General features: G+C 42.1%; 1 protein-coding gene across 1 annotated transcript in view; it reads right to left on the reverse strand.

Annotated features, from left to right (window-relative positions):
* The window catches only part of TYR (tyrosinase), a 57,966-nt gene that overhangs the window by 29,661 nt on the left and 14,614 nt on the right, over positions 1–13,691 (reverse strand). Inside the window, exon 3 of the mRNA XM_063325216.1 lies at positions 4,722–4,869. Coding sequence (XP_063181286.1) covers positions 4,722–4,869 — 148 coding nt within the window. The remainder of the gene's footprint in view (positions 1–4,721; positions 4,870–13,691) is intronic.

Genomic DNA, 13,691 nt, shown 5'->3' on the forward strand with positions numbered 1-13,691 from the left:
TTGCACTTGGCCTGGTTGAACTTCGTGAGGTTCGCACGGGCCTACTTCTCAAGCCTGTCCAGGTCCCTCTGGATGTCATCCCTCCCCTCTGTTGCTCTTGTCGCTTGATACCTGAGAGTCATAGAGGCTACAAATACGCCAGGTTCTGCACAGACCAGCACAATTAGACAGTCCCTTAATGACAGAGCTTATAATATACACATGGGACAAAGGAAAACAGATGGATACCAACAGATGGGAAGAGGACTAGGCAACCATGCAATGGGACCACGACGGTCCACCCACTAAGTGAAGGTTTCACTTCATAAAGCCTGAGCTTTTCTGCAAGTATCACGCTGAAGGAAGAACATCAATTGAACCTGTGGATGTGGAGAGTGAACCATTTCCAAGCAGAGGGGTTTGGAGGGTCTTGTCTGAATGCCAAAAAGATGTAAGATAGAGATTGATATCACGAGCTTATTGAAGGGGTGAGTTCCTTAGCAATGAATAAGGGATGATTTGGGGATGGGCAGTGAAAAGCCTTGAAAATGGAGACTAGCAGTTCATCTGATGTGACAGAGAGCAAAGAAATGGTAGAAGGGTACGAACAGAGAGGAACAACTGGTCAGAGCATTGAGTTAATGCAGTGGTGGTTGCAGCAGTATTCTGAGCTGTTTGGTCACTCAGGAAAGCTGGAGAAAAATGTGTTGTAGTGGTGGCACCACTAGAACTGACCATCTGGGTCGAGCTGTGCAAGTAATCTAGCGAGTCTAGATTTTAGAGATGCAAGAGACTGAAAGTCTACACCCTACTGTGTTTCTCTAAAAAATAAATTCTAAATTTCTTGTTCTAAAATAAGAATCTTGTTCTTTGAAAGTCATCTGTGTTGTTGTAATAAACCCTGTTCATTACTGCAGGACTTAGAAACGAGATGAGAACTGGGGCCCTGTTGCATTAGCTGATGTACAGGTATAAAGTAGAATGGAGATCTTTAATGGCAATCTATTTTCCCCATTGCTATTTAGTTTGACTTGCAGTTTGCGAGGGAAACTGTTGAGGTGAGATGTAGAAGTCAAGGATGGGTGAGGTACAGAACAAATGAGAAGAAAGATTGAAGAAACATTCAAAGGGAAGAAGTCCAGGGAGAACAGATGAAGATACTACATGGCTATAGGGATGGAGGGGCTGAAAAGTTGATAAAGAGGAAAGAATTCCTTTTCAAAGCAAAGACAACACCCTCATGAGCTCAAATGGGACTGTGGGCCCCTGCTTTCACTGCTTGTGCAGCTGCTCCTTCCAGCTTGAGTGGGTTGGCTCCTCCCTTGTTATTCCCTTGTGCTGACTGTAGAGTGCATCTGAATAGCAAAGAGATTTGCAATTAAGAGAAATGCTTCTCAGAGCTAAAAAAGCTCTCGTTTTTGCTGAATGTATATTTTGTTGCATCTTTTTTCTCTTTTTTAAGCCATTCAATTAACAATTAATAATTTTCAGGGTGGTCACCTGTTTTTACCAAGCACTGAGGTCTGACCCCTAGGTCTTCTAGCTAGCAAATAAAAAAGGAAGGAGCCTGATTTATCATTGCTAGGAAAGTTGTTGCCTGGGTACCTTCATACTTCTGCATTGCTGAAGGAAAATGACCTAAAAAAAAGGAGAGCATTTGCACGCAAACGCTTTGCTTTTCACCTGAGACATCTCAACTACAGTTCTGCTCTGTCCATTCTTCCCCCATTTTGTGCATCGGGCCCAGCTAGGAAAGGCTGGGGGGTAGCAGATGGGAGGCTGACTGTTGCTCAGTTTGGAAAGCAGCTCCTAACATTTGGCTCACACCTGTCAGCAGACTCCGTATACACTTGTTTATCCTCCTCTGTACCATATGTTTCTATGTAAAATCAGTTCCAATGATCTATTGCCTTACTTCTATCACTCCTATTATGGTCGTAACTGAGCATTTCACAGTCGTTAATGCATTTACCCTGACAGCGTCCCTGTTGCGTAGGCATCTAATATCACCCACTTTACAGATGGGTTAGATGAAGCTCAGATCAACAGCTCCTCAAAAGTCTTGCTGAAATCAATGGGAAGGAAACACACCTCCAGGAGATGTGAGTTTGGGAGAGCAAAATACATGCTTGGTTTCACCCAAGGAGTTTGCAGTGGAGTGAGGAATCCCTCTTTGGAATCCCTCTTCTGGGTCCTACATGGATGCTCGAAGTGCTGGACCATTCTTGAGTTCCTGAGGCAGAGCTGTTCCCTGCCTTTGGAAGTCCCAGCAGACCTGTGGTGGCTGGTGTCCAGTCTTTTTACACCCTTTGTCAATAAACCCGAATCTCACAATTCTCAATGTCCTCACCAAGGCCTGGAAGAGAGTCTGTCCTCAGCAAAAAATTCAGTTAAAAGGTTAGTTAAAAGCCCATTGTCCCAGTGTAGTGGGAGCAATCAGCTCAGAAGTGTTCTGCCCAAATGAGAAAAGTTGATACGGACAAAACCCCAAATGCTTCTGCTGCTGTGGAGGCTGTTTTTCCCATTTCCTTTATTCTTTGTATTCTTGCTTGCCTCTCAGAAAAGAACTTCTTCACAGCCCTTCAGATTTAAAGTCTATGTAGGAGAGGAACAGGGTTTTTTTAAATGTACTGTATGTACCTATCAGTCACCTACTTATTAATTATAACTAAAAGCATGATTAATCTGTCATGGATAAGGCTGCTAAGTAACCCTAATCATGCTAATGCATTTCTGTCACTTATACAAAAGGCAGCATTATTATCAGTTTTTACATCCGTGTGTACTAAAGCCCATATAGACAGCAGCTGCAGAGCACTGGTAAGTTCTTTCTGCCACAGATGGGATGAGGTTGCATCACGGATATCTGCACTGCTCCCACAGTGCATGTGGAGTGATTTATTTCCTCAGCACTAGCAGGATTTAATGATGTTATCTTTTGCAAATAATTTTGTGTTCTGAAATGGATAACAACTGCAGTTATGAAACGTATTTCCAGGGGCTCATAATGACTATGGCTGAAATTCCTCTGTGGGAGGGGTCGGCATGAAGACCAAGGTGCTACTCAAGCCCTGCAATGAGTGGGAGCTAAGAGATGCGTAGGTCTTATACAAGTGTGAATGTCTAAGGAAAATAATTCTTTTGGTATTGCAGAGCATAATGCTTCCCCTTCTGTGTTCCTGTTCTCTGAATATTCAATTGATCCGTTTTTTAATAACCTAGATGTTGGAAAGTTAATTTCCAGGTGCCAAACTCAAAATTTGCAACCACACCTGAAACCTTTGTGCATCCATCCTGTCAAGGAGTCAATGGGTGGATATGCTAAATCACAGCTAAGCTACACTCTTTAACTTTTAAAATGTTCTGAAGAAAAGCTTTTCACAAAAAAAGAATTTCAAAACTGACACCTCCAGAAGGCTAATTATATCCTAGGGTATTAGGAGAAGGCGGCAGGTGGGTCACCCTTTGAAGGAACCATTCCGCTGATGCCTGGGTGACCTGCTTAGACCTGATGCTCTATTTCTGGATGGCTAAAGTATGGAGAATAAAGCCATTAGGCTCATTAATTATATAAACTAAGGAGAAAAAGCCCAAATTCAAATCTGTCTTTTACAATGACCAGCTTTTCCATTAAAAATTATAAAGTTTTATATAAGAGTTTTGGTGTGAACTGCCTGAAACTAAAGAACCTCACTGCAAGGTGATGTCTGCAAGATATAATCTGCATCCCTCCCGTGTTGCGTGCCTCAGTGACCCGAATAAAGAAACCATTTTGATTTTCATCTGAGTAAGTGCCTCGCTGCGTGCAGGCAGGGTCTCAGTCAGGTGTCAGAGCATATGAATTTGTGAGAGAGTCCCAAAAATTTGTGCAGGGTAATAGTTCTTTTGTTCTAAGCATTGCAGTAGCCAAGTCACGGTCAGTGCCTGGTGGGAAAGTAGAGGAAGATAGCTAAGAAAATATAAACTGCTCCAGAAAAAGTGTCATTTTCGTGGGTTTCTTTGCTTAGCTAACTGTTTTTTATAGCTCTTCGGTCATCACAGTTTGATGTAATGCCGTCCACAGAAAATTGTTGGTAGCCATCTGCATGTATTATAGTGACACAGAAATTTTTAAGGTCACCATTAAATCTTGGAATGCTGTCATTAATGTAGCAATTTTGTCTTTTCTTCCAAAACTGTGCTCCCCTACCTTTTCTTATTAAGAAACATGATATCCTTCTGTTTGCTTTCCTTTCATTCTGCACAGCTGTACTCTTTCATCAAGAGACAGTCACAATTTTGTTTGTCATACTGAAATACGGATTTTTTCTTTATTTATGAACAGCATGCTTGGATTTTCCTTATGGAATAGAAATTAAAGCAGCACTGACATTTAGAATGTAAAGGAATTGCCTCAACTGATTATAGTTGTGTTAAAATGAGTCACGCACTTTTGGTCCAAACTTCCTGACATACACATCCATATATATTAATCACTATGACATCACTGAAGAACTATTTTTACCATGGTAATAAAAGCTGAATGCATTTGTCAACTTTTCAAATTATATCTAATCCAGTGAACATACAGACAGGTTAGGAAAGACACTTGCTCTCAAATAATAGCAGAGCTCAATTCCACATGTCTGAAAATGCTGTGCATGCAACGGCATGTAAAATATTTGCAGTTTTGAAATGTAGGTGAAAAGCAGACTGTAAAAAACATAAAATAAATTAGGCTTGACAAGAAGAATTAAACTCACCTGTCAACAAATGCATGGTGTAGCACAAAGATAGGATCATTCGCAGAGCCTTGTACTTGGGACATGGAGCCATTCATGTAGATGTGAAGTGCATTATGTAAACCGCTTTGAGATATGTTTGATATTGCAGTCCGTGGATCAGCAAAACCTGTATTTGCAAGAGGAAATCATACGCTGATATGACAACGCGAATAATTCTTTTTCCAGTAAGACTGGAGATCAAAGTACCTACTTTCACTTCGTTTATGTTCAGCTTTTTAGACAAGGGCTTAGGAAAACACGTAAAGGAGTGCTAATATATTTCAAAGGCATAGCAAAGATGAAATTAGAATAAGCTAAATTAAAACTCCTGCCATGTAGCTAATGCAGCATGTCAGCAAATGTACTGCTTAATTGCTTTATATTTTTAAATTTCTTTGTCCATTGTGTCTGGCTCTTAAAAGGCAACATAATCCCTGCAGACATATATGCGTGTACATTTATTCATGTTGAGAAAATTTATTCATTTTATTTTTATTTTTGATCTTTATACTTATAGGTTCCTAAGATAAAACAAGCTGTTGTATCTCATCATATACACTGTCATTTAGTATTGATGGTCTCCATAGAACATGTTCTTTTATTAATAGGAGACAACACAATACAAGCTACAATCTTTACAAAAGTATTTGGTAAATAATCAATAATCTTCCACAGTCTTTCTGACAGTCAAGCTTCCTCCCTACTTGCAAGGACTCCTAATAAAAGTCACCTCAACCATCTGATGCTTCTCTGGGATTTTCCAGGAGAATAAAACCTGAAATATATGTTGTCCTCCCAACACCCCAACACGTTTCTTAACCTGATGCTAGTCCTACTATTTAACGCATGCTACAAAACCTTCTGCTCTCTCTCTTCGTATGGCTCCTGAAGATGTCTTGTTGTCACAATTTCTGTAAGCTGTACGGTAGCGGAGCATAGTGAAGCATAGTGAAGACATACTAAAACATCTTTGCAAATTAATAATCAAAGAAAAAGGGCTGTGAACAATATGCTTGCTGTGATGACCCTCAGCATTTTCCCAATATTGTTGCAGTTTATCAAGTCTGCAAGGTGGAGAAAAGAAAGATCTTAGCTCTTTGGGAAACGCCTCACACACTTTGAACACTTGCTTTATTTACTTGTTTGGAACAAGAACCAGCATTAAAATGAGGATCGGCAATATACTTTGAAGTGAATCTCCCAATAGTCCTCCTGTTTCATGCTGTGACTCACACTACAGGGCAATTTCTGACTTTGCAAGCTGGTTTGCTTTTGGAGGAAATCTAAAATGTGCCAGCCATCAGTGGGTGTTCGGTGCATGGGACTGAACTGGAGCTAGTGTGAACGAACCCCTTCCCTGTCAAAACCCTCGTGTATAACATGGATGTTGGGTCCTCAGCACCAACTGTTTTGCTTTTTGGATTTGCTCCTTTTTGAGTCACATGAAGTATTGAGATGTGGCTAGAGATGCCTCATGAGTAGAGTCATAGTCTGTGAACTCGGAAACTTGAATTTTATACCCTACTGGGACTCTGACCTTCTGTGTGAAATGATTGCATCTCTTTGTGACTTTAAATTCCTGCATCGCTCTTTGCCTTGTCTTTCAGCCTCCTCAAACATGGGAAAAGCTTCTGGCATAAAACCATTGATAATTATAAGGATCAAATTATAGCTGTCCCACGTAGGAACCAATATACCGTAACAACCATCCATCTTTCTGATTGTAACAAAAGTTTTGAGAAATTCAATGGAAGTCAGAGAAGAAAACATAATCAGCTTAGAAGATGGCTGGAGGAGGTAGAGTTGGCTTATGATGAAAATTGTAAGATTTCAAGGCGGAGTGAGTCTGCATTTAGGAGAGAAAGAGAAACATGTTGATGCCTATAGATAACTGCAGGTCTTAAGTGCATCAGATGTGGACTGGAATTATTGAAGACACTGCATGGTGACATAAACAGCAACGGGAAGAAGTTCTCCAAGGGAAAATCTTGCCCACAGAAATTTGCCTAATGGTGAATGCTATGTTACCTAGATATCACTGGGGGGAAATGGTAGAACAAAATGTTACCAAATGTGCTATGAAGAATGATGTACTTTGACAGTTTGGCCATAACTCACAGGAACTGATGGCAATGATTTTGGCCTTCTTTGCTGATGGCCACAGTGGGTGATCACTGGCATCACTTGATGTAGCAATGCTAGGAAATTTCTGTGAATATTAACTGCAAAAGATCTATCTGTATATCATTCTGAAGTCCCACTTATATTCAGCTGCATTATAAGTATATTTAGAGGAAGATAGACTTTACACAGAGTTTAGGCAGAAGGCCAGGTGCTTTATATCAGACTCGGGATACTTAACACTTCTTAATGCGTTGCGAACACTTCATATAATCATTCATAAAAACAATATACAGAATACTTGTTTTGGCTCTGGACATCTTTTCATGGAACATCTGCACACAAGCAATTTATCTTAATAATCAAAAGCTCTGTAACTGGGAGAGCTTTAGAAGCTCCAAGCTAATTGGGGTACATTCCGTCAGTGTCAAAACTGACATCATGTTTAACCATGCACGTGAGAAGTTCTAATACCTGATTTCTTGTTATGAAAACTCCATATAAATTGTAAAGTTAGCAGGAATAAAACCACAATGTGGTCTCACTTCATTTTATTAGCCTGGGTCTTACTCTTTTCTTTCAGATTTTTTAAAAGGCTTCAGGACAATCAGCTTTTCAGGAAGACATACTATGAAATGGGGTAGAGTCAATTAAAAAGAATATGTGAAAACATGATAATTTTTTCAGAGTACAGGAAACTTCAGTGTGGTAGCTGCAGTAAAATCACCTCTACAGAAAATGTGAGGCTACAGATCTACGAGTGCAGTGAGCTGAAATAAGAACTCCCTGCCTCTAGATGGGGGAACTCCACTCTCCTCACCTGCCTTGCCCCATGCTCTGCCTTCCCAGTCGTTAACTGCAGCTCTTGTTAGTCCTTCTGTGAACTGATTTAACTCACTAATCTGTCAGAAAACCACGCTGGAGTTTGGGATCTCATTTTTTTTCCCAGGCTACTGAGAGACAGTATCTTGTGTAAGGGTATGATGAGAACCAGTGTTGGTACCAAAAAAAGCAGGAGAGCTAACTGACTGCTGGATGGAGGAGACTGCATAGAGGAGCAGGGCTGTCTCCAGTGGCACTGAGCTGTTAAATCATCTGGCCTGTATAGAAAGCTGTAGCATCGATGGATGGACAGGCCCAAAGGGTTGTGGTGAATGGAGCTAAATCCACTTGGTGGCTGGTCACAAGTGGTGTTCTCCAGGGCCCGGTTCTGGGGATGGTTCTCTTTAATATTTTTATCAACAACCTGGACAAGGGTGTTGAGTGCACCCTCGGTGCATTTGCAGATGACACCAAATTGGGTGGCAGCGTTGACCTGCTTGAGGGTAGAAAGGCGTTACAGAGGGATCTGGACAGGCTGGATCAATGGACTGAGGCCAATGGTGTGAGTTTCAAAAAGACCAAGTGCCGGGTCCTGTACTTGGGTCACAACAACCCCGTGCAGTGGTACAGGCTGGGGGCAGAGTGGCTGGAGAGTTGCTTGGTGGAAAAGGCCCTGGGGGTGTTGGTCGATTGCCATCTGAACATGAGCCAGCAGCGTGCCCCGGTGGCCAAGAGGGCCAACAGCATCCAGGCCTATGTCAGGAACAGTGTGGCCAGCAGGACTAGGGAAGTGGTTTTTCCCCTGTATTCAGCACTGACAAGGCCGCACCTCGAATACTGTCTTCAGTTTTGGGCCCCTCACTACAAGAAAGTCATTGAGGTGCTGGAGCGTGTCCAAAGAAGATCAACGGAGCTGGTGAGGGGTCTGGAGCACAAGTCTGGTGAGGAGCGGCTGAGGGAGCTGGGGGTGTTCAGCCTGGAGAAGAGGAGGCTGAGGGGAGACCTTCTCGCTCTCTACAGCTCCTGGAAGGAGGGGGTAGCCAGGGGGGGTCAGGCTCTTCTCTCAAGGAACAGGCCATGGCACAAGAGGAAACGGCCTCAAGTTGCACCAGGGGAGGTTTAGGATGGATATTAGGAAAAATTTCTTCACTGAAAGAGTTGTCAAGCATTGGAACAGGTTGCCCAGGGAAGTGGTTGAGTCGACATTCCTGGAGATACTTAAAAGATGTGTAGATGTGGCCCTTTGGGACATGGTTTAGTGATGGACTTGGCAGCGTCAGGTTGACAGTTGAACTTGATGATCATCAGAGTCTTTTCCAACCTAAATGAGTCTATGATTCTATGATTCTACGTCTGAGTCCAAGTCTGGCTGATATACTTATTCCCACTCTCCCTGGGGATGACTTTTTCTTTAATAAATGTTTCACATTTTAGAGTAGTTCAAGTCAGATGGATACATTTACTTTAAAACAGGAAGGAAGATACAGATATAAGAATTTTAAGGCCATATCCTTGTTGGTCTTTGAAGTTAGTGATGTTCTTCTGTCGTATGTTTGTGGAATTTTTCTGCCATTGGCAATCTCACAGGAAATTTTTCAGGGTTAAATCTTACATATTTTCACAAGCTATATTATTACTGTAATCTCTCTGGAGTGAGGTAGCTGCAAGATCTGCAGAATTTGGCCCAGGGGGCTATGGTAAATGAAAGTTTGTGATTATCTAATTTAGGCCATGTCACCATCTAGGTTTTTTTCCTTAAAACAACTCTTGTAGAGCTTCACTGTGGTCTGGGATGAACAGTCTTTCTAGTTCTCTGGTAATGACCCTCCTCATCTTGACGGCACTTTCTAAATGTGCAGCATAAATTTACCTAGAGACTCAGAGTTTGAGCTGATTGAGGAATACTGGCTGTAGGCTAAAACTTTTTTAATTAGAAGTTTTCTGTTGGCAAATTTCATTTTAAGAAACCTTTTTTCATTAGCTATATGGATCACAATGAAAATACTGAGAAAAGTTTTCCAGATTAAAATCTCTCAGAAAAAAAAAAAAGGAAAATGTCCTATCAAAATGAAATTACTTTTTGAAGCGTTTGATGTATTCCTGTATCAGGAATAGTGTGGTGAGCCGGACTAGGGAAGTGATCATCCCCCTGTACTCGGCACTGGTGAGGCCCCACCTCGAGTACTGCGTTCAGTTTTGGGCCCCTCGCTACAGGAGGGACATTGAGGTGTTAGAGCGTGTCCAGAGAAGGGCTACAAAGCTGGTGAGGGGCCTGGAGGACAAACCTTATGAGGAACGACTGAGGGAGCTGGGGTTGTTTAGCCTGGAGAAGAGGAGGCTGAGGGGAGACCTTATCACCCTCTACAACTACCTGAAAGGAGGTTGTAGAGAGATGGGGGCTGACCTCTTCTCCCTGGTGACAAGTGATAGGACGAGGGGAAACGGGTTCAAGTTACGTCAGGGGAGGTTTAGATTAGACATTAGGAGACATTTTTACACTGAAAGGGTTATTAAACATTGGAATAGGCTGCCCAGGGAGGTGGTGGATTCACCATCTCTGGAGGTGTTTAAAAAAAGGGTAGATGGGGCACTGAGGGACATGGTTTAGAAGTGGCTCTTGTCAGGGTAGGCTAAAGGTTGGACTCGATGATCTTAAAGGTCCCTTCCAACCTCAACAATTCTATGATTCTATGATTCTATGATTCTATGTTTTATTCCATTATTTCATGACAGAACAGCAGTAACGATACAGAATTGTGACAGACAGTGGAATGCTATGACATGGCTTGACTTGATACCACGTGTCATGAGTTAATACATGAATAACGAAAGTGATATAGACTTCTGGAATTTTTTTTTAAAATGTTTTTTCTCACTTTCTGCAAAACTTAGAAGGCATTGATTTTCATTTGAAGTTGCCATGAGTGAAATAATTTCAAATGTGGAATTTGCTCATAAAGAAAAAGAAATTCTAAGTTTTCCAGCCATTATTCTTAGGAGGCAACATGCAAGATGTCATATCAAGGCTGAACTACACAAAGAAGAAACTCAATTATTTCATTTGCAGTCGGCTAATCCATTTCTGATCTCACCTGCTGCTTATAAACTGGACTGGTTTTCTGTTCTCTTCTTGTATCTGTGAATTGTTCAATGAAGTCAACAGTGTTCCTCAGTCAGGGCCATGATTCAACAAATACTATTTAAAAAAATTGCTTCCGCTTCAAGGGACAACATGCAAACTGCTTTTAACTTGTTGTTTTTCAGTCAAAGCAGAAACTGGCCTGTCCCAGAGCGAGAGAGCAACCCATGCGCTCAGCCTCAGGGAAGTGTTATTTTATTGAATATTGACCATTGCTGTTTATGACTGTTGTGGTTACTCTTCAGTGACATAATTTCTGCCTCTATAGCAGCATTCTCTGTCAGTCAAACACAGATTTGGCCTGTGTTGTTGGCATCTGCTCATAATAATGCTGAGGAAATGGCCTCAAGTTGCGCCAGGGGGGGTTTAGATTAGATATTATGAAAATTTTTTACACTGAAAGGGTTATCAAGCATTGGAACAGGTTGCCAGGGAAGTGGTTGAGTCACCATCCCTGGAAGTATTTAAAAGATGGGTAGACGTGGTGCTGAGGGACACGGTTTAGTGATGGTTTTTGTCAGCTTTAGGTTGATGGTTGGACTCTATGATCTGAAAGGTCCCCTCCAACCTCGACAATTCAATGATTCTATGATTCTATGATACCTACCCCTTTGAAGGGTAAAAAGGTGTCTTTGTTCCAGTGCACTCAAGCACAGAAGAGCATAAAATTTTGCCCAGAAGTGGTTCTTCTAAATGTTCGGTTCTTCTAAGTGATCACAGATGTTTTCCATTACAGAACTAAAACTGAGGAGTAAACTTCACATTGGTGTAAATCAGGAGCCACTGAATTACAGTCATTGGCTTGGTTCTGGTCATCTTTTGTAAATCTAGAGTTACTCCTGTAAAGTCAATAGACTTACTTTGGATTTACTTTGGATCTAAAAGAGATTAGAATTTGACCTTAGGTGTATTGGCACAAACTTGTGTAAACAACTAAAGAGGAACTGAAAAGCTTTTTGCTTAGAAAAGGAAGTAAATGTTAGGAACTACAGAGTGTTAGCAGGTTTGTAAGAATGCCGTCACGCAGAAGTGGGCGCTGACACAATAAATGCAAGCTGGCAATTTAAGCTTTGCATCTGTACACAACAAAAAACTAAGCAGGCCATATGAACAAAGAAGCTAACACAATATGGGTTTTTTTGGCAGTAAACTAGTTTAAAAACTTTCCACCATTTTTTCGACATTAGCCATGCAATGTTGAATTGAATGGCTTCGCATTGCAGTTGACTATCTTGTTAGCTAAATAAGTTAGTTGACAGAAACATTTGTGGTCCTGTGGTGTAAAACTGAGTGTTGAAATAATTCAGGTTAAAAACCAAAATACATGCAAAGAAAAATAATGAAAAAAGCTTTCTCAGAATAACACTCTTTCTGATGGAATAAGCTCCATCTCCATAGTAATATAGATAAATGCCTACTGAGCCTCATCTGTCTCGCATTCAGACAGACTCATCACCAAAAGAGCCCTTATCATCAAACGCTGTGGATACAGTTTCACCCCAGTGATCTCTGTATCTAATGAAATGTTCTTATGGAAAGAAAGGTAACATCATCACTCTGTTGACCTTTACTCTCTTCCATAGCAGTTCTTGGGCACTGTAGATCTCCTTTAGGTAGGCTATAAAGTTAGACAACAATGTAGGCTCTGGCAATTGCACTGAGAGTTGGACTATGAGCAAATATGGTCACTTTATTAACAGGATTTCACCTAGAATGGAAAGGGTCTAATGTTAGGTTGTTTTGGTTTTTGTGGTTTCATGTCTGCAGAACTTCTAAGGAGGGGACATACATTGCCTCAATTGTACCCTGCTGAGAGCTTTTCTTCACTGTGCTACAGCTTCCCAGGCTCCCTCCACATGGATCATAGGACTTGCAAAGGTCCACCTTCACTGCTGAGAGAAAAAGAGCCTCTCAATCTCTTTTCTTCCCTTTTCAAATCACTTATGAGGGATCTTACGGGTGCTCTGAAAGGGCTACAGTGCATGTCAAGGAGAGCACATTTTAATGGACTGATAAAACAGGCATGCTCTGCCCCTGCATTGAGCTAACTGGAAGCATCCAGAAGCCATGCAGCACTATGACCAAGATAATATAGAATCATAGAATCATAGAATTGTCAGGGTTGGAAGGGACCTTAAAGATCATCTAATTCCAATCCCCCTGCCATGGGCAGGGATATCTCCCACTAGATCAGGTTGCTCAGAGCCCCGTCCAGCCTGGCCTTAAAAACTTCCAGGGATGGGGCTTCCACCACCTCTCTGGGCAACCTGTTCCAGTGTCTCACCACCCTCATGGTGATGAACTTCTTCCTAATGTCCAGTCTGAATCCACCCATCTCTAGTTTTAATCCATTCCCTCTAGTCCTACCATTACCCGACATCCTAAAAAGTCCCTCCCCAGCTTTCTTGTAGGCCCCCTTAAGATACTGGTAGGCCACTATAAGGTCTCCTCGGAGCCTTATTTTCTCCAGACTGAACAACCCCAACTCTCTGTCTGTCCTCATAGGAGAGGTGCTCCAGCCCTCTGATCATCCTTGTGGCCCTTCTCTGGACACGTTCCAGCACGTCCATATCTTTCTTGTAGTAGGGGCTCCAGAATTGGATGCAATACTCCAGGGGAAGTCTCATGAGAGTGGAGTAGAGGGGGAGAATCACCTCCCTCGACCTGTTGGCCACGCTTCTCCTGATTCAGACCAGGATACGATTGGCTTTCAGGGCTGCTAGTGCGCACTGACGGCTCATGTTGAGCCTCTCGTCCACCAGCACCCCCAAGTCCTTTTCTTCAGGGCTGCTCTCAAGCCAGTCACTGCCCAGCCTGTGTCGGTGCTTGGGATTGCCCTGACCCAGATGGAGGACCTTGCACTTGGC

The sequence above is a fragment of the Chroicocephalus ridibundus genome, chromosome 1, assembly GCF_963924245.1.
Source record: "Chroicocephalus ridibundus chromosome 1, bChrRid1.1, whole genome shotgun sequence".
Classification (NCBI taxonomy): Eukaryota; Metazoa; Chordata; class Aves; order Charadriiformes; family Laridae; genus Chroicocephalus; species Chroicocephalus ridibundus.